General features: G+C 36.8%; 1 protein-coding gene across 2 annotated transcripts in view; it reads right to left on the bottom strand.

Annotated features, from left to right (window-relative positions):
* The window catches only part of LOC149576190 (RIBOSOMAL RNA PROCESSING 5), a 181269-nt gene extending 157127 nt beyond the window's left edge, over window positions 1–24142 (bottom strand). For both annotated transcript variants that reach the window (XM_089816614.1, XM_089816615.1), the window contains exons 1-2: window positions 23764–24142; window positions 23459–23673 (exon numbers count right to left, since the gene is read on the bottom strand). In XM_089816614.1, coding sequence (XP_089672740.1) covers window positions 23459–23673; window positions 23764–23872 — 324 coding nt within the window. In that variant the 5' untranslated portion in view covers window positions 23873–24142. The remainder of the gene's footprint in view (window positions 1–23458; window positions 23674–23763) is intronic.
* Window positions 24143–26449: the final 2307 nt, after the last annotated feature.

Here is a 26449-nt window from a genome sequence, read left to right as displayed (position 1 = left end):
GTCTCATCTGTTCGCATTTTCTCTCATCTTTGACCTCTGCTCATAGCTTCAGCCCACTTTTTGCAACAAGGCTTTCTAATGTTCTGGCTGTGTTTCTGCTCAAATCATTGTAGTTGTTTTCAGATATCTTAAAATGCGAAAGACCTACAAGTTCTAGCTATCTAGATGTTTCCATCTGGCTGGTCTGGTTTCAATTTCTCTAATCTCTACTATTTCTGAACTCCCCATCTTTTGAAAATCTCTGCTTCTGTTCAGCTACGGCATATTTTTCAGGTGTCTTTTGAATGCAGCTATGCTTTCTAAACCATTTTTTGGCAGTTTACAATTTGGTTTTCAGAGACATTTTGACCTAGTTTTCCTGGATTGGGATTTGTGTTGCAGACATTGGCTTTGTCTTGGAATTTGTGCCTATATTTTGAACCTTTGTTTTTTAGCATTGGGATCCATGCCTCAGGCTTTGAATTGAGATTAATCCTCTTCAATTTCATCTTATTCTCTGTGTCTCAAAACAGCATAAAAGATGGCTTCTTTGAGTAACATAATGTTGGAAAACAATCAAAAGTTCAACAGTCACCACTACAATACCTGGAAGCAGCAGACGATGACCATTTTTTGATATTAGTGCCTTGACCAGATCATTAAGGGCAAGTCTGTAACCTACAAAGGTGGGTCAAGATCAGGATAAACTTGATCAGTGGAATCGGGAAACTATGATGCTCATTCAATACTCAGTCATCTAGGATCAAATGCCTCAGGCAAGACAGCTGCTAAAATCTGGGAATATTTGAAAGGGCTACATAAAACGTCTGACAAGAGTTCTACACTCTTTCTGAAGAACATGATTTTCTTGATCAGGATGGATGAGAAAACAAAAATACCTTCTAAAAGACAATAAAGGATTTTCCCACTGTCCAAATGACAAACTAATCAGAACTATTACTAAAATCACCAAATATGATCAAGAAGTCCAATGAGACCTCTTGAAACGAGCAGAATACTCATGGAGACAATAAAAGGATGTTGGATGAAAGGATCTGCACCTATGTACCGTGGTGCTTTGGGGACAGGGACAGGGGAACGGCAGGGAACCCATTCCCAGGACAAACCCTGAAGAGCCGAAAAATAGGAGACAGTGGGGTACAGCAGTATACAAATTTTTATAATGTGTCTCTGTGTGTGTTTAAATTTTTCAAGATTATATTAAGGTATTATAGATAGAGATAGGGAAAGAGAGAGAGAGAGAGAGATATCAATAATTGGAAACAACACGATAATATGAAAACAAATAGCCGATTCACAAGTTACAACATAAGTATAACAACATAAATGAAAATAGCAGCAGTATAAATCAGTACAACAGTATTATAACAATAGTATCAAACATCAAAACCATGGTCTATTAAAATAAATATACAAATCAAAATGTCTCAAATATCAAAATACAGCAGGCTACAAACACAACATATGAAACTATGCCTCATCATAGCTATCAATACCCAAAACCTCAGAATCATCTTAGTCGCCATCTCCCTTTGGCAGAAGTGGATCATCCAATGGTAGCCAGACCAGTCCTCGTTGCACCTCCTTCGTTTGAATTCTATTGTCCACAAACACAAACTTGAACCTTGTGGGCCCCCACATTGCCACTTTGGCAAAAAGAAATTTTCAAAAAAAGTGTGCTTTTTATGTTTTTCATGCTAAAAAACATCCAAATGTGTAAGGGGGCACTTTTTCGTTTCGGGGACATTTTAGACATCCCCTAGTTGTTTTGAGGATACCTATATTAAAATAATGTTTTGTTATTTATTTAATGCTCAACAATGTGCTTTGTTGTATTTATAGTTGATAAGACCATCACAGATCTTATCTGCAGTTTCTTGTTCGGAACTTTCTTATTTTGTAAATATTGTAAACTTATTTATTGAGTGTCTTTGCTCATTGTTAATACATCAAATAACTTACCAATTACTTGCATAATATGGTATTACTGTTAAGAAAGTAACCTGAATATTCTACAGGTCTATGGGTACAGAATCGTACCTCACTCTTCTTGCTAAATATTCTCTAAAGAATGACATTGCATATTATTTATGGTCTCTATAGAGGTGCCGGCAATCAGGTTGGAATTTGTTAGTTTGACTTGTAATTAATTATTAGTTAAGCCTTATTACTATTCCAAAGTCGCCGACTTAGAGACTCTTAATAATGGATGCATTTCAAAGGGTCATGTCTCTTAAGAACATACCCTTCAATAAGGATATTTAGACAGGTAATATATGTAGTTTTAGGATACACAAAAAAAACATACAGTCTGGACTAAAAGCATATATATCCTATCGGGTTCCTTGTATCAATTTCACACTCCAGTTTAAGATTATCTCAATAATACAGTCATCTCAGAATTCGCATATTCAGACCTGCACATTAGTATTTGAAATCAGGGTTGATGTTCACCTAGTTTTATCTTAAACTCAGAATTCTTGACATCTAAATCTGCAGATCTGTACAATTACAGCCATAGAACTTTATCAAAAAAAAATCAAACAAAAATTCGAAATGAATTTTTAAAAAACATTGCATTCTTCGAAATTGGATTGTAGGGATTTGTTTTCAGAAAATCATTGCAACCTAACTAGGGTTTTTCCTGGCTATTTTCATCTCTGAAAATCACACCATAGTTTTGGAACATGTTTAAGTTTTTCTCTCATTTTCATTTTTTGGCTCGTGTTTCTTGACCAATTTGTGGTCGTTTTTGCTTCTCCATGACCATTCTTCAGACTGTGCGACACCATTTTTTAGCCTCGTTTTTCTGCACATCAAACGGCAACAGGATTTTTTAGCCTCGTTTTTCAACCACTTTTTGGTTCAAACAGCCATATATCTTGTCATTTTATTGTAGCTAGTCAAATCTCTAAGGTATTAGCATTATTATCGCTGGGTATGTGTGAGAATCAGTAGCATTTGTGGTTGTTTTGTCCGGCCTTCTGCAATTCTGCGTCTCTATCTGTATACGTCCCTATCTGTATGCACGCTAATTTTTGGGTTCAGTTTTTTGCAGAAATCTAATAAAAAAGACTGATTCTGAAGCCATTTCTTGCTTTCACGTGATTCTACCACTTTTTCTGCTTCTTCAACCTTCTATCTGTAATCATCCACCATATTTTTACAGATATCTGCAATTCTTTTGGTTTTTTCCCAAAAACAGCTAGGGTTTCGAAACCCTCAGATTATTTGTCGTTTCAAAAAACTAATTGCATATTCTTGAAAGGTTTTTCAAGATCTCATCTAGGTCATCATTAGAATTTTTTGGGTACCTCATTTTTCATGCCTTGATTTCCATGTCATCGGAATTTCATTCTGATTTCAGATTCCTTTTCGATTTTCTGAGAACTCCTATGGGTCTTCATTGGATTTTTAGGTCTTCAAAATTGTTTCGAAATTTGTGCCTTGGTTTTTGTGCCATTAGTTTTGAAATCAGTGCATGTCTCAGCGCATTGAAATTCATGCATGGAATTTCCTGCAAACAACATCTTCATAGTCCATGGTTTTTCGTGTCTCAAAAACTATGAGGATGGCTTCGTTGACCAACATCATGTTGGAAGGCAATAGCTGAGCACACTGAGCAGAAAGAATTTGCCTTTTATGCCTTCATGGCTAAACATCCTGCATATCCTATGAAGTCTTTTGCCTGGTACATTAACTCAGGTGTTTCGCATCACTTTACTAATCAGCGCGATTAGTTCACAAACTTCTCCCTGTTCACTGACCCAATTGTTTTTGGAGGCGAAGAATACATAGTTGTCGGTAAGGGCACTATTCAAGTACATTTTGGTAAGGGGGATCTCATATTCCTCAATGTTTGGGTACCTTCTGTTACTGGTTGCAGGTATTTCTTGCTTTTTGTTGATGATTTCAATCGTAAAATGTAGGTGTAGTTTCTTAGATAGAAATCAGATGCTTTTATTGTATTTCAAAAGTTTAAGGCCTTGATAGAAAAAGAGTTTGGTTGTATAATCACTCTTTGGTCAGATGACAAAGGGAATTTTGTTTTACTGCATTCTCCAAATTTTGTGATACACATGGTATAAAATGTCAATTAACTACACCCCACACTCCTTAGCAAAACGGTGTTGTAGAGTGGGGCAATCATACTATTGATGAGATGGCATGTTCCATGTTACAACACAAGAGTGTCCCTAATAAGTTTTACGCAGAAGCAGTTTTCACTGCAATATCTCCCCTTAATAGGTCCCCTACACAAGTTGTTAAGGGAAAGACTCTTGAAGAAGCTTGGACTAGTCACTAACCTAAGATCAGTCATCTCAAAATCTTTGGCTCTTTAGCTTATGTATGGATTCTAGATGCTAAGCGCTCCAAGTTGGATTCCAAGAGTCAAAAGCTTATCTTCACAGGTTACAGTGATAACCATAAGGTTTACCGATTGATAGATATAGAAACTGATCACCTTGTCTTCAGCAGGGATGTTTATCTTTGATGAAACATGTGGACCTTTTCACCCATTGTCATCTGTGCAGAATTTGAGGATCAGCCTTTGAAGGCTTTTGATGTGGGTGTTTGTCTTCCGCTAGGTCTACCTAATGGGAGGGATGATGCAACTTCTGAGTTTGAAGATGCTCAACCTAAGTTTCCTCCGAATGATGGTAATCTTCAACATGTTGAACCTATTCCGGATCCCATACCAATTCTAGCTCCTACATATGATATCGGTTCTTCTACTCTCCGCCCTAAATGGTGGGCTAAGACTATTGGTGATCCTCATCATGCTGACCTCGTTGAGGATAGATCGTCCAAAAACAAGAGCAAACAGCAGCATGCAGTTAATTTTGCTCTCATGGCCAACATTCACAATGTTTATGAGCCTTACATATTCAGAGGCTAAAAGGATTCTTGAGTGGGAAAAGGCTATGGAAGCCAAATTTCAATGTCTTCAAAAGAATCACACTTGGGCCCTTTCTAAGCTTCCTTTAGGAAAGAAGCCCATTAGCTGCAAATGGATGTATAAGGTGAAATACAAAGCTGATGGAACCCTTGACAAGTATAAGGCTCATCTGTTGCTAGGGGTTATCACAGAAGGAAGGCATTGACTATGAGGAGACTTTTGCTCATACAACCAAGATGGGTACTATTCGGCTTGTCCTTGCCTTAGCAGCCCAATTTGGTTGGAAAGTTCATCAAATGGATGTTAAGAGTCCTATTCTCAATGGTGAGTTGAAGGAAGAAGTCTATATGGGTTCAAGGTTGCTGGTTAAGAACACAAGGTGAGCAGACTAGTGAAAGCACTTTATGGCCTAAAACAGGCTCCTTGGGCTTGGTACATCAAGATTGATAAGTACCTCACAGATCATGGCTATCAAAGGTGTCCATCTAATCCTAATTTGTATGTCAAACAGATTGGTAATGAGATTCAGCTGGTTTTTGTCTATGTTGATGACTTGATCATCACTGGCAGCTCAAAACAATTGATTGGTGAGCTCAAGCAGAGTTTGTGCAGCTCATTGAACATGACAGATTTGGGACCTCTCCATTATTGTTTAGGAGTTGAGGTATGGCAGACAGAGAGCAGTATCTTCATTTCCCAGTCCAAGTCTGCTCAAAGTCTTCTAAATAAATTCCAAATGCAGCATTGCAAGCCTACCTCCACACCCATGGAAAAAGGGCTTAAGTTGTCAACTACGTTTGATTCACCTGTAGTGGATGAGTCTTTGTTTAGGCAACTAGTGGGTAGTCTCATCTATCTCACTACCACTAGAACTGACCTCAATTTTGCAATGAGCTACATTTCAATCTTCATAACAACCCCCAAGGCTGATCATTGAACAGCAACAAAGCGTGTGTTGTGCTATGTGAAGGGCACTTCTAGTTTTGGACTCTTGTACACTCAGAGTCAAGATCCTAGACTTCTTGGTCACACAGATTCAAATTGGGTAGGTTCATTTGATGACAGAAAATCAACATTCGGGTATGTGTTCAATTTGGGATCTAGTGTAGTCACATGGACTAGTAAGACGCATCGTGTCGTGGCTCTCTCCTCGACAAAAGTAGAGTATTGTGGAGTTGTTAAGGCAGCTTGTGAGACAGTTTGGCTTCGACAGATGCTTGCGGATATGTAGATATCTCAAGCAGGACCGACTCCTCTACTTTGTGATAATCACGGAGTTCTCAAACTTGCCAAGAATCTAATCTTCCATGAAAGAACCAAGCATGTGGACACTCATTGTCACTTCACTCGGCAGCTTGTTGAAGGCAGATCCATTCAGTTGTTGTATGTTTCAACAACAGATTAGACAGCAGATATCCTCACCAATCCCCTCAATCCAAATAAGTTTGTAAAATTCAAGGGCTCTATTGGTGTTGTTAATAGATTGAGCATTAAGGGGAGGCATTAAAATAATATTTTATTATTTATTTAATGCTCAATAATGTGCTTTATTGTTATTATCGGTGATAAGATCATCTTTGATCTTATCTGCAGTTTCTTTTTAGAAACTTGTTGATTTTGTAAATAATGTAAACTTATTTATCGAGTGTCTTTTCTCATTGTTAATACATCTAATAATTTACCAATTACTTGTATAATAGGCTAACCATCCCAAAAGTCAAAAAATCGGGGACGGTTAGGGGACACCCTCTATTTGTCTCGCTATCACCAAAACATTTTGGGGATAGAAACAAATCGACTGGGGACAAAAAAAGGTATCCCCGTGTAACATAGATCTACACATTTAACTTTATTCTTCCAAGATTACAATATATTGTATTGCACTTTTGAAATAAAAACTATAACATTACAATACAAAATGCCTTCAAACTTTTGTTGTAAGCAAAACACTAATGGTTTGCAACCCTTTTTTTTCTTGTTCTTAACTCTACAACCCCTTTTGCATTGTCTTCAAAATCTAAAAATATAAATCATTCAATATGATTGAACAACCCTCAAAAAGAACCATGATCATCAACGAGTATAGAGGTCACTCATTCCTATTCATCTCATCTTCATATGAATGTGATGCCAAATATTAGCAATAGTTCTTTTCATTGCATTTCCTAGAAATAATTTGGAATGTTGTAAAGTCCTCTTTGTGAAATAGGATTTAGTAAAATAAAAATAATTTGTTATTAAAATATAAATAAATAATAGCAAAATATAATATAATACAAATCCAAAGTGAAATCATGTTGGAAAGAATGGTTTTCTGCAAGTAAGATGTCATTCTAATAGGCATTTACTGCGAGCCACCTCTTCGACAACAAATAAGTATGATGTCCCCAATAAACAATTGGAGACCACCAAGTACCCTTTCATCTTTAGGTTCATCTTCCCTCACAAATGTGATCGAGAAACTTAGTCTATGGAAAGGAGAAAGGCATTCCTACAAACCCTAAGCCAAAACCGTCCACATATAGCATTGCCAATGGAAAAGGAAAAGTTTGGAAAGTCATTCAAACAGGTTGTCAAAGGAAGATATGAGATCCCGAAAGGCCCCATGTTCATCAGGAGTGAAGCAAAAAGGAATGTAGTGTGACTCGCTACAAAAGGTGGAGGTAAGATGTCATCATCCTCTAATATTATCATCAAACCTAACCCCGAAATGTTTGTAGCCATAGAGAAGGAGATATGCAAACTTAGGGATTCTACAATCTTTTTTGTTGTTGTGGATATTTCTAATCTGCCCTCGCGTAACTACCTCAATGAATAGGTTCATAATGTTTGGGAACAAAAAATGATCATCATTTTACTTATTGTCACATGTTACAAAAAGGGTTTTTTTGATATTTTTTGTTAAACCTAAATCTAAAAAATCGGTTTTTGATAAGCAATTCTTAAAAGTGGGTCGTTGAGAATTTTGTGCCCTCCCCTAGTCTATGAATGTGCTTAATAATGAGGTTATTGCTCTATCGAGCCCTAGATGGCTTACTATAATTAATCTTCAGCCATTTCTATGGAATCTTCTTCCACGTGTTTTGGAACCCATTGGGAAAGCTTTGAGAATTGACAATGCTCACACTTTGATATCGAACACCGATGCAAGGGTTTTGGTTTCTATTTATCCTAGTGTGGATATCCCTAAGAATATATGGTTCGGCCTTAAAGACAATCCAATTTGTTGTCCCCTAACCTTTATGGGTGGCTTCAATGCATGCTATCTATGTAGAAGGGAAGATCACAAAAGGATTAATTGCCCAATTATGAAAAAGAGACCCCCAGTGCTGCCTAAATTGAAAAACATTGATCTTTTTGGCCCTAATGGCAAGAATTTGATTGGTGATATTGTCCCCCCCCCCCCCGACGACAACCATCAAACCCCTACCCCTATTACTTCATCTTCCCCTGCAAATGCCCTCAAGATTCACTTCACCTCTCCTAGTTCGATGCCACCCCTGCCCCCCTATTCAAGACCAATTGAAAAGTCTTCCCCCACCCGGCTCTATTGATTTTGGGTTAAACCTCAACCCCCAAAAACCTAAGCACAGAGTGCAAAATGCTCAGCAGATTGCCCTTGATAGGATTAATAAGAAGGTTGAACTAATCAAGATAAACGATCCCTCTTAGGTGGACTCTAACAAGCACCTCATTTCCTCCATCCAAGGTTACAAGGTTGGGAACATCACCCAACCTTCAGAACCAATTGAGAAACCTCTTACAAGCCCTGAAGAACCTATTTTTGACCTCATAGGAGATAACAAGGAATCTCGCTCTGATGACATCACAGAAGTGGATTCCCTTCCTAAAGAGATTGGTGAAAGTATTAAGGAATCTCATAAAGGTTTTGTTGAATGACAGTGGATTCTCAATAGTGGTTATCCCTGCCACCACCCCCTAATTTGTGGTACTATCAAGTCAAGAACAAATCCTCCAAGGCCCTAGGCATGGAAAATTTGTTCAACGAAAGGTTGGATAATGCTCTTTCTTCATACAAGTTTGTCAAAAGATTTTTTATTCATACTCAATCTACTATTCATTGACTTGGCTAATCGACTATGGAAAAATCAACTACATTCAAAAATCAATCAGAGACTTTTTGTGATTTGATGGTAGAGGAAGCAAAAATCTCATGTAGTGAATTGGGAATCATGTGCAAGGAGTAAAGAACTATGTATAGGTTGGAAGCATTTGAGATTGCAAGGCATTCCACTTGCTACTTAATAGGTGGTCAAAGCTACTCAAGGTAATGAACCCTAGCAAATATTTATCAGAAATAAAATATTGAGAATTGTAACATCTAAAGCAAGGGACTGGAAGGGAATTTCATTGAATGACTTGTTAATCATTCCAAATGGAGTCAGTATTAGAGGGATCAATTGTTTTCAAAACCATTTATAAGGTGTGGAAATTAATCAATTATTTAGTGATGAGCAATGGTCTAACTAAACAGAATAATAACATCTATGGTGCTTGATCCATTTGGTGGAAGCTCTCTTGTTCCTCCAAACCACTGCCCTCCTCCGAGGATGCTCTGCTAAGAGATGGGTTGGAAAGGGTATATCATCAATGGGTCTCTTATCAGTTGGCAAGCCCTCTCTACCAAATTTGATATCCCCTGCACTCAATGGAGAACATACACCACCTTGACAGATACTTGCTCAGCCCTCAACTCCCCAGAACCTGTTGTATGTCCTCCACGTGCTCCTCTGCTCTTTCTTGTACTGATTATTGCCCCTTGCACAAGATCAAGGACAATACCCTCTCTACTCCCTCCTTACCCACAAACTAGACATCTTTCATCATCTCAATAGCAAATGGAACCTCAATATGGAGCAGCAAACCTAGAGTAAACATATACTGAAATTGTAGCACAAACCAATAGAACCCAAAATCCAATGTTTCCTTTGGCACCTCTTGCTGCATAACTTCCCTTTGAGAAACCCAATGGTGAACCTAACTTACGCTTAGTCTATAAATGTTGTGAATCAATCAAGCATGTGTTCTTTGATTGTATTTTTGCTAAAGAGGTCTAGGGAACATTTGGCCTTGATCTTGACAGTAATTTCCAACCAATAATATCATATTTCCACAATCCATTGTAAAATATGAAGTTCCCTTCTGGATTCAATCATGTGTATTTTTTAGCATCAACGTTCTGAATCACACTACATGAACCACCATCAGGATGAAAGAGTGCAGGATTTGAAGTAGCAAAAAAAAGATCACGTAGTGTGATCCGAAACGTTGATGCTACTTCAAATCCTGCACTCTTTAATCCCGATGATGCATCACGTAGTGTGATCCGAAACATTGATGCTAAAATATAATTTCCAAGTTGAGACTATGATTTATGGATGTATTCACAGTAACAATAAAGCTTGTAATATCTTTAGGTGCATTCTTTCTTCTTTATTGCTATGGATTATGTGGAAATATAGGAATGACGATATATTCAATAGGAAGGCTAAATATCTTACTGAATCTCTGAGGAGACTCAAATTTTCTAACATTGCCTTACAGGTCACTGACATTTTGAAGTTGAAAGAACACAAATTTATCGAATTGTTGAAAGAAGGAAAAGTGGAAGTGAACAAAATGAAGATTGCCTATGGCTATACCACTCTTAAACAACAGGATGACTTCAACATCACCCTTATCGAAGTCATTCAACAACTCAAGAGGAATCGTAAGTGGAAGACTTCCCATGATGGCAACAAACAGAACCCAATAGGTGCATGAGAATCCACTGTGAACAATCAGGACACAACTCAACTGCACACTGAACAACCACCAAAAAGGACTACACACCCCCTTCTACCATTTGTTAAGTACACTGCAGAGAATCCAATTTATCCTAGTAGACCAAGGATTGTACCAAATGTCACAACTGAAGAAAATCTAGAAGTTGGCATTTTCAATAAACTTGTGGTGGGATTGCCACCTACCACTAACAAGGGATGGTACTTTAAGTTTTAAAGATAGTGATGATATAGTTCTTGTTTGTAACTCTAATAATTTGTAAAACTGATATAAACTCTTGGGATGGATAGTTATATCGATATTTAGTTTTTTATGGACCTAGTGTCCTAAAACTCTAATAAAATTATATTATTGCTTTATATTAAATAGAAAATATATATATATATATAATTGCAAGTTAATGAAAGCTCAAGCCATACATATTGAAGAGTTCTAACCTTCATTACAAGACTTGGACTTGGCAAGGGTACTTGGATCGGGACTCAGGACTCAGCTAAAAAACTCGAAGACTTAAGTGTGAAAAACCCAAGAGCTGTAGAGATTCTTTAGGATTTCAAATTTAATTCGTTCAACATTTATTCAATAAACCTTAATAACAAAATAACATCATCAAATAGAGGCTAATTTGATCACATACACAAGTTTACATTGACAACATAAGTATAGAAACTATAAACACAAATTGTAATTTGAAGAAATATCACACTTGATATATAAATATTCTCAAATATATATAAAATGTTATGGTAAATAAATGTTGTCGTAGTTGTATTAAACAAAGGAGATTAAAGCTCCTCATATAGATTTATTGAGACAATGTTTCTAAGAGAACCAATTGTGAACTAAGGACGAAAATAGAAAATACTCAATAAATTAAAGACTAGCTAAGATAACCATTAAAGAAGCATTATAATATTCTAATGCCCTCTCTTAATGTTCATCATCTAATTGATGTCTTCAGCTCACAAATTCTTCAAAACATTCTGCCGTTAAGACCCTCCTTGGATGTGCAAAATGTTAATGACCAAGAACCCAAAATCCATCCAAAAAAGAACAAAGCAGGGTGCCCTCGTCTTAGCTTTGCAAAAAGAAACAAGAGCCTGTTACTAACTTTGCCACTAAGATGAGTCTGCCACTAACCCTCCCAGATTTAGCAAAACATCTGACCAAAAATTATCACAAAAAGATCCAACCTAATGTTTGATAATGGAGTTGCTCTTCCCTAAAGACAAAAACAAACACTAAGAACAGCTCGCACAATTTTGAGAAAAAATTAGCAAACCCTCCAAACTTTGTAATGGAGCATGATGCCCAAAATAGATTGCAAAAAGCCACGATTTTCTAGAAGAAAATTGGAAGAACAAGAAAAAAAATTGGGTGAAAAATCGATTAAAAAACAAAAAATAAATTGAGATACGAAACAAAGAACACAAAGCTTTGTTTTTGAGGAAAATGGTAAAACCTAGCTTATAAGAAAAAATTATAAACCCACAAATAAATTTTAAAGGAACAATTATAAACACATAAAGGAATCCCACACAACTTTGCAAATTAAAGAATCCACAAAAAATTGAGGAAAAAAATTATGAAAATCCATAAAAAATATCATGCAGTAAAACATAAGACTTCGCATGGTAAAACAGCACATGCAAATGCATGCAAGTGCAAATAACAAAATGCACATGCTAATACATGCAACTTTCAAATATTGGTGACTTTTGCCCAAACCAAGAAATCGCACAATCAAAACCCTCAAACAAGCTTGCGATTTAGCAAAAATCTTTGAACACAAACCACAAATTTTATAAAATATCTCTAATGATTTTTATTTTAAAAAATCAAAAAAAAAATCTAGATCAAAAGAGGCTTGAATTTTTCTCAAATAATTGCCAAATTTTATGAAATCTCATCGACTTGCTCTAATACCATGTTATGGTAAATCACTGTTGTTGTATTAAACAAAGGAGATGGAAGCTCCTTATATAGATTTAAAAAGAACACGTTTCTAAAATTAATAATCGTGAACTAAAGACGAAAAATAGAAACTACTCAATTAACTAAAGACTAACTAAGATGATCATTTAAGAAACATTATAATATTCTAATAGAAAACTCATGGAAATATCCCAAATAAATATCAAAACAAAAACTATAAGTCTATGGCTCAACTACTGACAGGACCAAGAATATTTCCTACACAAAGGCATGACGTAGGTTCTAGATGCAACCATAATAAATTTTTCCTACGAATATGCAAAGATTTGCAGCAAGGGATATGTGTTATGTAGAATTTTATGATTGTGATGTATCACCGACCTTTTACTTGCTTAGACTTATAGTTTGATGGGGGTTTGGGGGAACACCAAAACAAGGTTGGGGTGGCACCCCTGCTGGGGGTTTGAGGGTGAGAGAGAAACAAAGAGAGAGAGTTCTAGATCTTGGAGGAAAGAGGAGAGATAGAGATAAGGAGAGGTCGATAGAGGTGATCAAGGAAGAATGATAGGGAGAGAGATAAATCGAGTTATATGATGTCAGCCTAGTGATTATTGAAATTTGGTTAAGTCTGAAAAGTTATATGACTTCTACAACCTAGAATTTGCATTGTAACTCCCTAGAGATTTGAAACCACTCTCAAACATCCTGACAATATATAAATAAATTATAACAATGTTGCATTTCATGTTATCTGGAATCGTAAACCCAAAATACATTAAAATTTTGAGACATAAACAAAAGAAAATTATATCAAATTTCACCAAGTTTGAGCATCCAAACTCCCTTAGACTCAGCGAGTTTCGTGAGTCTCACCTAAGACTCGGTTAAGTCTGAGTCCACACACCTCAAACTCACCAAGGGTCACACTACTCAGGAATTGGCAAGTCTTGGCGAGTCTCAGCGACTCCTAGAACACTTATGACTCCCTCAACATAAGATATTAAAGGGGGGAGAATTCTTTTGAAAGATATGGAGGAAGGATGGAAGAGAATTGATGGGAAGCAGAATGGAAAGTGAAAAAAATTAGTGATTCTTTCAAAGCGCAGCAATGGTAAAGCATTGTGACTCTTCAAAAGTTGTAACTATAAACTTATAAAGGGTTGTGACTTTTCAATATAGTTGTGACTATGATTGGTTATGCCATTCAAAAAAGGTTGTAATTTTGAAGGGTTGTGACTCTTTCAAAGATGGACAATTGTGAAGAGTTGTGACTCTTTGAATAGTATAAATGTTGAGGGATTATGACTCTTTGAAAGGGTGGTAAATATGAATTGTTGAGACCATTGTAAAGAGGCAGGCATGATGGATACACATCAAATATTGTAGAGGAGTATCTGGCTACTCTACTTTGAACACATCTAATCAACACCCTAAATCTCTCAACCTTATATGCAACCTTTCAAAACGATATTGGCTGATCTCTCTCACAACAATTCTACACATTCTTGGGAAATTTTGAGAGAGATGCTACGTACAAAATTCCCTTTTGAACTGCAAAAACTATAATGACATTCAATCTTCAATGTATGTCCATGTTGTATTGTATCCATATCCAATACCGATACGGTGATATGCACACCTGGGGAGAGGCAAAGGAGAATCTAACTACTCTACTTTAAACACATCCAATCAACACTCTGAATCTCTCAACCTTATATGCAGCCCTTCAACACCACATTGGCTGATCTGCCACTCCTATAAAATAAAACTTAATCACAAACACATTCCCACAACATTACATGCAACAACCTTGGGGGAATTTTGAGAGGGATCCTCCTAACAAAATTCGCTTTTAAACTGCAAAAACATAACAACACTCAAGCTTCAACATGCAGCAACAATCCCTGCAAAAGAAACATCAATGCTAGGTCTTTAATTTCCTCTTTTCAGGTTAATCCTTAATTTTGTCACTTGAGTTCCCAGTGACTTGTTAGTAAAGAAGAACACACCGAGCATGACAAAAAATCCTTGATTTTCTAACTGTGTAATTGATTTTTAAAAACTTGGATGAAAATATTCTTACACTTATTTAAAAATACTTCAATCATACAATTTTTTGTGTATAAACAAAACCTGCACCAAATAGAATGTTTTATTTCAGTGAGCCATCTTTTTAGGTTACCTTCTAAAGCAACTCTGTCATTTTTACATATTTTAAATTTTCAAATCAAATAATGTGTGTAGCAATTATAATTTATATGTTTATATAGCTTTTGCAAGAGTAAAAATATCCTTTGTTTATTTAGAATAGAAAAGTGTGTTAAATGTGTGCATGTTTTTTATCAGTTTCATATCCAACCATATCCACATTGGGAGTCATAAAAAATGGCTGTATCCATATCTGATACCGTATCCTATTTGTATCTATACTCCATGTCTATGCAACTTCGGTTTCAAGTGAAAAAAATGATGAAATAGTTTGAAATTTAAGATGCTGAAAATTCAGTAATTTAAATATTTTGACACATTCTCAGATTGTGATTAGTGGAATCATAAAGGGTAACATGGAGACCTGGTTCATGGACAAATATGTAAGAAGGATTTGAAGGCTTTTAGAGGGATTTGAGGATTATCAAGTTAGCCACACTAGGCAGGAAGGGAATGCTTTAGTGGACAAGATGGCTAACGTTGGAGTTGATTTGTTAGAGCACACATAGATGGTGGAAGACTTCAGATTTATTAATCTTTCATCCCTTTAAAGTATAGTCTTTTTAATGATTCTCAAGCTCTTCCTCAGAAGTGACATTCCAATTGTAAAGCGGAGAGATTAGCATTGTAGATGCAGGTGAAGGTGTATGTGGGCACATGCTGGAAATTTTGGATTGTGAGCTGCGATTACAATAATGAAATAGTCTCATTCCTTGTGACGCAAGGAAAATGATAGAACTTTGTAGATTTGGCAGAATATTTGGCAGGCCCACTGAGCTCTGGTCATTGTCAAAAGACATACAGTGGTGAAGAAGAAAAGGGTAAAATGGAAGCTAACTTTTTTCTATTGATGTCAAAGAAAAAGCAAAGCCCAAGATTCCACAACGAAATTACACCAAGGCGGTATTACGAAGTAATTGGTAAAATATTTGCTTGTTATTAACAGAGACCGAGAGGCCTATATATACAAAAGAATAAAATGATATTTCCTTAGGAAATGATCGTAAAGCATAGAAACATTCTATTCTAGCTAAAAGAAAGCTAAAGAAAGCTAACAAATAACTACAGACTAACTAATATGAAAAATATTTACAATAGATTACAAACAGATAACCAATTACTAATAATAGAAGCTTATCTATTATTGTAATACCCTCCCTTAATAGTTAATCTATCCACAACACCATGTTGTCCTCTAAATTTAACTTATCAGGACCAAGAGGCTTTGTGAGAATGTTTGCAGTCCAATCCATAGTAGGAACATACTGCAAGTCTATTGTCCCGTTTTCAACCAGTTGTCGTATGTTAGTTCATGGAAGACTGGATTTCGTGCTAATTTGATAACGCCTTCCTTATCAACAAACAAAGTGGTATGTCTTGTTGGTGACATTTGCATATCCCCAAGCATCTGACGAAAGCCAAACAACTTCACAACCTGCCTTGATTGTCCCTTTGTATTCGGCCTTTGTAGAGGAGAGAGAAACTAACTGTTGCTTCTTACTAGTCCATGTGACGGCACCAAATCCCAAACTGAACACACATATCCAGAAGTTGACTTTTTATCGTCAATAGAGCCTGCCCAATCTAAATCTGTAAACCCACTATGTCTAGGATTAGTGCTTCGAGAGTAAATAAGTCCAAAATCTATAGTGCCCTTTACATAACGAAGCACACACTTTGTTGCCGTCCAATGATTAGCCTTAGGAGCTCTCATAAAACATGATATGTAGCTGACTACAAATCTGATATCAAGCCTAGTAGCAAAGAGGTAGATGAGGCTGCTTACTAGTTGCATAGTATCATCAACAAGAGGAGAATCAGACTTGGCTAATAACTTGAGATCTTTCTCCATGGGTGTAGATGCAGGCTTGCAATCCTGCATACAAAATTTGTCTAATAAAGCCCTAGCATATTTGGACTGAGAGATGAATATAGCAAAAGATTGTTGCCAAACCTCAACACCTAGGCAATAGTGCAAAGCCCAAGATTAGTCATATCAAAAGACTCTGTTTGATTCCCTAGATCAATGATGTCGAACTTCCAATGTTGATCAAATAATCCAAATGAATTACTAGAAAAATGATGTCACTATCAGTACTCTTGATGTACAAATTTAAGTTCGAAGAACTCCTCTGGAAGCCTTGATCACTGAGGTACTTATCAATTTTCATGTACCATACTCGAGGAGCCTGGTTTAAGCCATAGAGAGCTTTCAATAATCTAAGAACCTGATGTTCTTTTACCGGCAATCTTGAAACCAGAAGGCTGCATCATGTACACCTCTTCCTGGAGATCTCCATTCAGAAAAGCACTCTTAACATCCATCTAATGGACCTTCCAGCCAAACTGTGTTGCCATGGCTAGGACTAATCTAATTGTGCTCATCTTTGCAGTAGGGGCAAAAGTCTCCTCATAATAAATACCCTAACACTGAGAAAAGCCCTTTGCAACTAAACGCGCTTTCTACTTATCCAAAGTACCATCAGATTTGTATTTGAACTTGTAAACCCATTTGCAACCAATGGGTTTCTTTCCTAGTGAAAGATTAGAAAAGACCCTAGTGTTATTCTTCAGCGGGCTCTGGTGTTCAGATGTCATGGCCTATTCCCACTCTGGAATTCCTTTAGCCTCAAAAAATGTTTGAGGTTCAAACACACTGTGAATGTTGGCCATGAGAGCATACTTATCAAACTCTATATGTTTGCTCTTTTTCCAAGCAGTTCTCCCATCAATGAGCTCATCATCACGAAGATCGGCAAGTGTCTTAGTCCACCACTTAGGCCTAAGAGGAGAATGACCAACATCAGTATCAGGAGATGTTCTATGATCAGGTTCCTCATCTATAATCTGGATCTAACTCAAGTGAAGCATCTACAAATCTAGGTGATTTTGCAGGAGAAGCTATAGGTGTTTGTACACGGATCACTAGTATAACTGGAGTTACAGGAGCTACTAGAGCCCTCCCATCAAGTGGACCTAATAGAAGTCTAACACCCAAATCATGAGCCTTCATAGGCTGGTCTACTGGATCAGGAACGGAAGAAACAAGCATGAATGGTCCTCGCTGCTCATCAAAGACTACATCACAACTGTACAGGAGACGAGATGTCTCATTGTCAATCAAGCAACAGGCTTTGTGAAGACTACTATGTCTAACAAGCATGAGTTTCTAACTCTTGGCATCCAACTTGGTGCGTGACACATCAGGGATCCAAACGAAAGCAAGGGAGCCAAAAACTCTCAATGGACCAATTATGGGCTTGTAACCTGACTAGGCCTCTTTCGAAGTCTTACCTGTGACCGCTACTGTGGGTGACCGGTTCAAAAGATAAACTACAGTGTTAATTGCTACTGCCCAAAACTTCTTCGGAACATGTTTGTGTTCGAGCATGGACCGAGCCATGTCAGTGATTGTTCCGTTCCAATGTTCAACTACACTGTTATGTTGTTGTGTGTGGGGATTAGTTAACTGGCAATTGATGCCATGAGTATCCAAGAAGCTAGAGAATTCATTAGAACAAAATCCCCCCCCATTGTCTAATCTAAGAATAATAATAGATTTCCCAAACTCTTTTTCAACTAAAGGTTTGAACTTCTAAAATACAAGAAATGCATCTAATTTCTTTTTAAGAAAATATACTCAAATTTTTCTACTGAAATCATCAACAAAAAACAGAAAATACCTGGACCCAAGAACAAAAGGAGTGGCCATAGAGCCACAAATACCGGCATGACCAAGCTGAAGTACCTAAGAAGCTCGCCATGAATCACCACTGGTGAAAGGTGTGCAATGTTGCTTCCCAGCATGGCATGCATCACAAACTCCAAGTTGTTGAGTCTAAATCTCTAGCAAACTGAGGACAAGCTCTTCCCAAGCAAGCTGAGAGAGATAATACACATTTAAGTGCCCATACCGATGATGCCAAAGTGTGCTAACAGAAGACCACCGAATAGCCATTGCTAAGTACCAAGAATCGTCAAAATCAGTAAGTCCGAAAAGACCATGATCCTCAAGACCCACTGCAACAATAGACTGAGTCACCCTATCAATGATGGTACACTGATATGAACTAAAGGTGACATTCAACTGTGGATAATGTTGCACCAATTGATTGATTGAGAATAGATTTAGTTCCATCCCAAGAACGTAGTTACACATCAAGGAAAATGATATTCCTCCCAGCAGATTGAATCTAAATGTTGCCTTTGCCAAAAACGGTATACTCTTCTCCGCCACCAAAAATAACAGAATCTGAATAAAGTTGGTAGTCAGTGAACCAATCTCTGCAGTGAGAGAAATGACAAGAGGCACCTTAATCAATGTACCAAGAAGACAACTTCACATGATCTGCAGGTCTTTTAGCCATGAAGGCATAAAATGCAAATTTTGTCCGTTCAGTGTACTCTGCACTATCCGCTTTGGGCTGCAAACATGATTGCTTAGATTGGGGAGCTAAACGTTTTCGACATTCAACCTTCATGTGACCAAACTTGCGGCAATAGTTGCATTAAATGTTCTTCTTTCGGGAGCCTTCCGAAGCTGGAACAGAGGACTTCTATTAAGAAGACTGTTGAAACTTGCCTTTATCCTACTGAAAGGATTTAGCAGCAAAGGTTTGCTCTGTGGAGGTGGAGTTGGAACTGCTACCAAATTGTTGTTTCCACAGATCTTACTGAAGCAGAAGTGTACAAAGATCTGTGAACTTGAGATCAACAGCAGAAGACGTAATTGAGTCTCGATAAAATGCTTGTAGAACTTGGGTAAACTCTAGAGAGTGATAACCACATTGTCCTCTTCCACCATCTTGCAACCAATGGCAGGCAACTGATCACAGATTTCCTGAATCCTATTCAGGTGAGCCTGGAGCGATGCTCGCTTATCCATGATAATAGAAAAACAGAGTGTTCATCATAAAGAAAGCTCTGCTTTTGTCAAAAGTCCCATGAAGATTCTTGAGATGTGCCCATATCTCGGCAGCTGTCTTGCCAAATGGAATCTGAGAGAGTTGATCCTTAGCTATAGATAATTTGAGAAGCATCACCGCCTCTCGATTATTCAGATCCCATGTATCCTAATGAGTGTCGAACGTTGTGTAACACCCAGTGCAATCTGATCAGTATTCCGATATTCAAAAATTGTTATTATCTGTTGCTTCCAAGTGTCGTAATTCCGACCATTGAATTTTGAATTACTCTCAAGCAAATTATTAGTCAGAGATACCATAGCACATTTTTCAATGAAAATTTGTTGAAGGCACGTACTTTGAGGAAAAAATGGAAGACACAAAAAAATTGAAGGGGTACTCAGAAGAGAGCTCGAAAAAATCAAAAAGAATATGTTGTCAATTTCTGAATCCGCTAGCTCAAAAATTGAGGCACCCAAAAAAATCTGACAACAACCCAACTGAGCTCTCGAAAAACCCACAAAGAATCTATGATCAGGAAAAAATTCGAGCCCAAAAATCAAGGTTTTGAACAAAAATGTCCTAGGCTGAAATAAGCTTGAAATCAATGGTGAATCTGCAGCAAAAAACACAGTTTCTAGGCGCGAATCTGTTACAAAGGGTTTTAAGAAATCCTTGGCATCACTCCCAACCCTAGATGTACAAATAAAATGGACCAAAATGCCCAAAAAACAATTACGTTTTTTTCAAAAACGTCCAAAAAAAAATGTGAATGTTGATGGTCAATATTCTCAGGCAAACCCTAGTTCAAAGCAAATATTTCAAAAAAATTATTTTGAAAATAGGGTCTGATAATTTCAAAAAACAAATTATGATTTTCGAGAAAATTTAAAGAAGTGGCTCTGATACCATATTACCATAGTAACATGGGGACACGTCTCCACCCTTTGTGCCCCATGCATCGAGGATGGGAACTTGGGGACTTCGTTCCCCGTCCCTGGTGGCACCACCAGATTCCACCACCTCCGTTGAGGATGGGGGACATCCCAGATTCAATGTTCGATGTTCCAATTCAATGCAATGTTCAAGTATTTGTTGTTTTACATCTTTATATCTTATATTGCAATACATATTTTCATAACTAGCATTTTAAGTACCAAATGTATAGTATATACAACCCCCTTTGGTCCCTTGTCGCCATCCCCCTACCATCCCCAAATTAAGGCCCCTTTGTCCCCTCGTTCCGGAAACTTGTCCCCCTTTGTTCCCCAGTCCCCCTGTCCCCCAGGTTAGTGTATATATGCATATTACGAAGTAATTGGTGAAATACTTGTTTGTTATTAACAGAGACCGACAGGTCTATATATACAACAGAATAAAATGATATTTCCTTAGGAAACAATCATAAAGAATAGAAACATTCTATTCTAGCTAAAAGAAAGCTAAAGAAAGCTAACAGATAACTACAAACTAACTAATATTAGAAACATTTTAATATTTACAATAGATTACAAATAGATAACAATTAACTAATAGTAGAAGCTTATTTATTATCATAATAGGCGGTTGGCTCAAGTGTTTCGTGTCGATGGGTACTTTCTCAAAATTCTTTGCCAACTATTTGGGAATGAGTTCATTGGAGAGGACTTTCATCCAAGGATGAATGTTGACATTTCGTCCCTGCACTATGCTTGGGTTTTTCTTTTAGCACAAGACAAAGAAGAGGCAGCAAGGATGATTGAATTATGTGTAGACCCTAACTGGCATTTGGGGTACCAATGGTGGTTGGACTTGGCGGATGTTGGGGTTGGCTTTCGCACAACGGAGGGCCTTTGGAAGCGCCTTGAAGGGTCGACAGATGGGGTGCAACCGTTCATTATCTTCAGCTTTGCGACACTGGTCTGGAAGAGAGTTGGCAAGACAAAGATTACGTGGATGGAGCTGCTGCATTTCATGGCCCAGTGGTAGGAAGACCAATGGAGGATGGCGGAAGAGCGAGGAAGGAAGCGGAAAGCGACACCAAGCAAAGTCAAGGAAAGAGATGAAGGGGAGATCCCAAAAGCAGTGCCACCGCCAATTTTAGGCAGAAAGGAGAGCAAGGTTGACACAGTGGGTGGTGTGATGGTCAATGAAACCAAATAGAAAATGCTGAGCCGTTAAGGTCACCATGTGTAAGTCCCTATGTGATCTCGTGTCGGACCCCAATTTTCATTAGTAGGGCTTATTTGTTTTGATGTGTACTTCGATTCAGTGTATGTGTCCATGGTTGAAGGGAAGTTTGTCAGTTTTTGTATGCTGTAATGTATGGGTGGAAAGGGTAAATCAAGGCTTAAAGGCCTTCTCTATTGAATATGTAAAAACTCTTTTATGAAGAAATAAAATATCACTTATCAAAAAAATATATATATATATTTTTAACACGCTTAAAATATCATCAAATGTATTTGTGTGTGTGTGTGTGTGTGTGTGTGTGTGTGCACGTGCTCTGATTTTTATTTCAGATTTGAATCAGTAATTTGATGTTAAATTACAGATTTTAAGAGTGGATTATAAATCATCATATGATTGTGTTAAAACCAAATTTGGTTTAGAGCTGCTGGATTGGGTATTGAAAATGGTTTAATAATGTCATTGTTTGTTTGAATTGAATCTGTTTAAGCTATGTCACTGTGTATTGAAATCTAACTGGAATGAGTGCCTTATCCCATGAGCTGAATCTAATTTCGGTAGGGTTATAAGTTTGTGGAGTCGTGTGGGTTTTCTACAAGGAGAATGTCGCCCAAAATTAAGCTCCCTATCCTTGGCTGCATCAGTTGTGCACAAATCCCAAAAGCAGGAACCACACTGCATTGGATATATGTGAATTGTCATCCATAAATTCTCTGGGAAGTTATATTTTTAATGAAAGTCTGAAATATTTTCCATTTGTATCAAGTTCTACAATCTTCTCCAGTTAAAAATAAAATTAATGAATACGATAGACGGATCTCATTTTTTCACTAGTTACAGATTTTAGATCTTCAGGTGATTGAGTTTTAGCTCTAGCAGTGCTAATATTTTTTTCAGCTGTAAAACGATTTCTAAATTTCAGACATTAAATTAGTTTTAGATTGTGAAACATTCTCTGTTACAGAAATTTAACAGACATCTTTTAAGTTCAGATACCTCTGTCCAGAACTTCAAGTTTTCTGTTTTTGAAACTAAGATATCAATTAAAGGACTCTCAAGTATTTGAAATACTCTATTGCAGTATATTGACGATTTTTTTATTTGGGAACATAAAAGCAATTATGCAATGGTGTTAATAAATAAGAAAGCTGCAGGAAGAGCCAACTATACAATTGCCCACTCTACATGCAGTGTTACTTGTTTCGTTCCGAAATCATTGTCTATATTCATGCTATGAAGTGTTTATTTTTATTCTGCTGCAACTCTCTCCTCAGCAATTTGTTTAATGCAGCTTAAGTTTCTTTTAAGTGGTTGCATGCATGTGTCCACTGTTTAATTTACTTTTGAAAAGATGTGCCTTGGAGCTCACTCAGTACCTCCTCCCGCTAGGAATGCAGAAATGAGAGCATCGAAATTTTGCTGGTTAATTCCTTCAATAATTGGATTTTTATTTTATCTAATATCCAAGTTCGATGGGGTGGGCTATCTCACTAGGTATAGACTTTGCATATACATGGTAAGGGTGAGATTTCAATACCTTATAACGGAGAGAATTAACGAATTTTGGTAATTTTCCAGTAATCCCAATTTGAAACAGGGGCTCGCGCGCGCGTTCATATGCATTCAATGATGGTTTTGATGATTTTTTCCGCTTCTTCGAAAGTGGCTGCTTCTGCTCCTCCGTATCAAACTGGGCATCGACCTCAGCTCTCGCTTTAGCTACCTCTGACCGGCTCAGCACACTTGCACCCCCTGCGAAATCGCCACATGAAAACATAACATTAAGCGAACCCCCCATAAAGAAAATACGTTTAAATGTTGCAAAAATAACCACTGTTTCACCTCTGGGGAAATCAGGCACCTCCTCTGCCACGGGCAGCATTGGAACTTTTGATGGTAGGGACTTAAGGTTTTCGTTTTTTCTCTTGAGATTTTTCTTCTGAGCCAACATGGTCTACAACTTCAAAGCACTCTTAATCTACTGATAGTGAAAGAGGGAAAAAAATCGCAAAGAATTTTGTGTGAGAAGAAGAAAAAATTAAGTTGCGTGAATGTGTCGCAAATACTTGTAGAAAGCGGCATAAACCTCCACAGAACCCCTCGCAGCAAGTTCAGTACAAAAACGTGGTCAAAATATGTGTGGTCTGACCTAATTGCACGCGGTTCAAACGGGGAACGCAGGACTAACGATTGTGTTAGAATTCTACTTACGCTAGCTTGTCGCTGAAGGAGGTGGGATGTAACTCATTATGCATGTATATTATCATATGGGATTATATTTAAGTATGATGTGGTGAAATTTGTGAAACTAAAGAGGCTTGTCTATATAATAAAATGTTTTTTAAGTGAGTTATTTGGAATGATTATATATAATATTATTGAAACATAATAAAATAATAAAATAAAATATTCAATAGTACTGGAGTTTGATTCAAAAATTATATATTTGATTCTTGATAGTAAACATCACATAGTTCTTTTTGTTTGTAAAGTTCAACTTTAGAAATTTCGAAGTCATTGATTTGTCGTGTTTGTATTGCATGAGGTTGGACTTTTTTTGTTCAATCTTTGATTTGATTCTTGTTGTGATGTGGAGCCTAATCAGACTCAGACGTTAATTTTTCCCCACTTCATTCGATGCACTTCCCCCCCATATTTTACTAGGCGGGTTGAAGCTCTAAGGTTCCTAGGGCAGTGCCCTTTGCGGGGTCCTAGTGTCCACGCCCCTAAAGCCAAAAATGTATTTACTATTGTAAATGGCGCCAAGAGTTATATTTTTCTATTGGTCGACTTATTCTAACCCTAATTTTTTGTAAGTTGCAAAAGTTTGTATAAAATGGCTTAGGGTTAGGGATTTCGTTATGTATGATGAGATTGTAGCTTCTTGTGATGGTATTAAGTTGTAAGGGATTGCAAATTTTAATCAAGTTGTAATCACTAAATAATAAGAATATTGGACTTGTTGTTGGTGGACGCGGCCCAAGAATTGGGTGAACCATGTTAAATCTTTGTGTTTTTGTATTCTCTTCTTTGTGATTTATTATTTTTTGATATTGGTCATATTTGCATATAATTGTTATTTAAGTCTCGTTAATCCTAACAATTCTTACAAATTGAAACAGTAAATTAGTGATATTTTATAAGAAGTGTATGAATTATCATATGTAAGAGGTAAATAAATGTAGAAAGCATGAAACTTTGCAATGCAAGGAAAGGAATTAGTAAGCAGTTGACATAATATTATACAAATTACAATCAACACTACATGCAATGTGCAAAGAGAAAAATGTATTGTGTAGGGAAAGGGGTTAATGTGTACCTTTTCTCAATCTATCGAGGGTTGTTGCGGTCATGACTCTCCCTTTTTCCTAATAATTGTTTATGGATTTTTTTATTCTCGAATATTGCAAAAAGGAGAATATTGGTTGTATACAAAGGTCGTTCATTATTTTAACTCTTGATATGGTTGTAAAAGTTAATCCATGTCTTTATATTTATCTATATTAATTGTTTCTCTAGGGAGCCTTGGTCCCTAGGATTTGTATAGTGATCATCCATGCCATGGATAGTGGTATCTGTCCATGATTCCCAAGGGATATGGTTTAATAAGTATATTGTTGGGGTCATCTTAGTTCTGAGATGGGCCATTGTAATTGTTAAATCTAACAACCACATAGAGTGGTAAATCTAGGGATCTAGTGTCAATTATGTACACAATATGTAGTGCTTCACCAAGAGATCCATTGACTAGCCATGTTTGAGTCCATGGGTTTGTTGTCAACATTGTTTTTTATTATTTTCATAATAGAGGTTCTTGCAGTTGTTGGTAAATATCAATATCAATGTTTGGCTTTATGCATGTTTTTACTATAATAGAGAGAGCAACAGAAAAATTTAGTACTTGCAACATTTGTTTGCTATGGATCTTCACTAAATCATTTCTAGAGTGTAGGTGCATTGATTAGTTGGTTTTATTTTGTTCTTTAACGCATAGTGATTTGTTTGTGTGGTTCATTAGCAATTTCCAATATTCTTATGTTGGTTCTTCATTATGCATGTTTTATATATTTGATGAAAGTCAAATTGTGCCTAAGTGTCACCTTACTGATGGAATATAGTTTCTAATACAATGATTGTATTGAATTATTTCCATAGGAATTTGGCATTTGATTGTGACGCATATATTGGTTTGTCCACAACATGTGGTAGTTGTACCACGTCATTTCATGCAATCTAGCATCTATTTTCAATAGCAACTTTCATCATATGAATCTCATTTCATCAACAAGGAGGTATTTTATGTGTTTCATGTCTTCTTGAAAAAATAATAGTGATTGTCCCTTTGGTGGTTGTGTTTCTCATATTAAAATCTTAAGGACAATGCATATAGTTAAAGCATGTATGTCTAACATGACAATTCTTGTAGGAGCAACATAAATTAGTGGACTTTTTTTATGCTAAAGTATAAAATGTGTATTTGATGCAATGTATTAGGTAACAATTTTTTGTACCTGATGTTCCTTGTATT

The sequence above is a fragment of the Cupressus sempervirens genome, chromosome 1 (assembly GCF_028749045.1).
Source record: "Cupressus sempervirens isolate cs-2001-9-10 chromosome 1, ASM2874904v1, whole genome shotgun sequence".
Lineage (NCBI taxonomy): Eukaryota > Viridiplantae > Streptophyta > Pinopsida > Cupressales > Cupressaceae > Cupressus > Cupressus sempervirens.
Note: the sequence above shows the minus strand (reverse complement) of the source record. Positions and strands in the feature narration are given on the sequence as shown.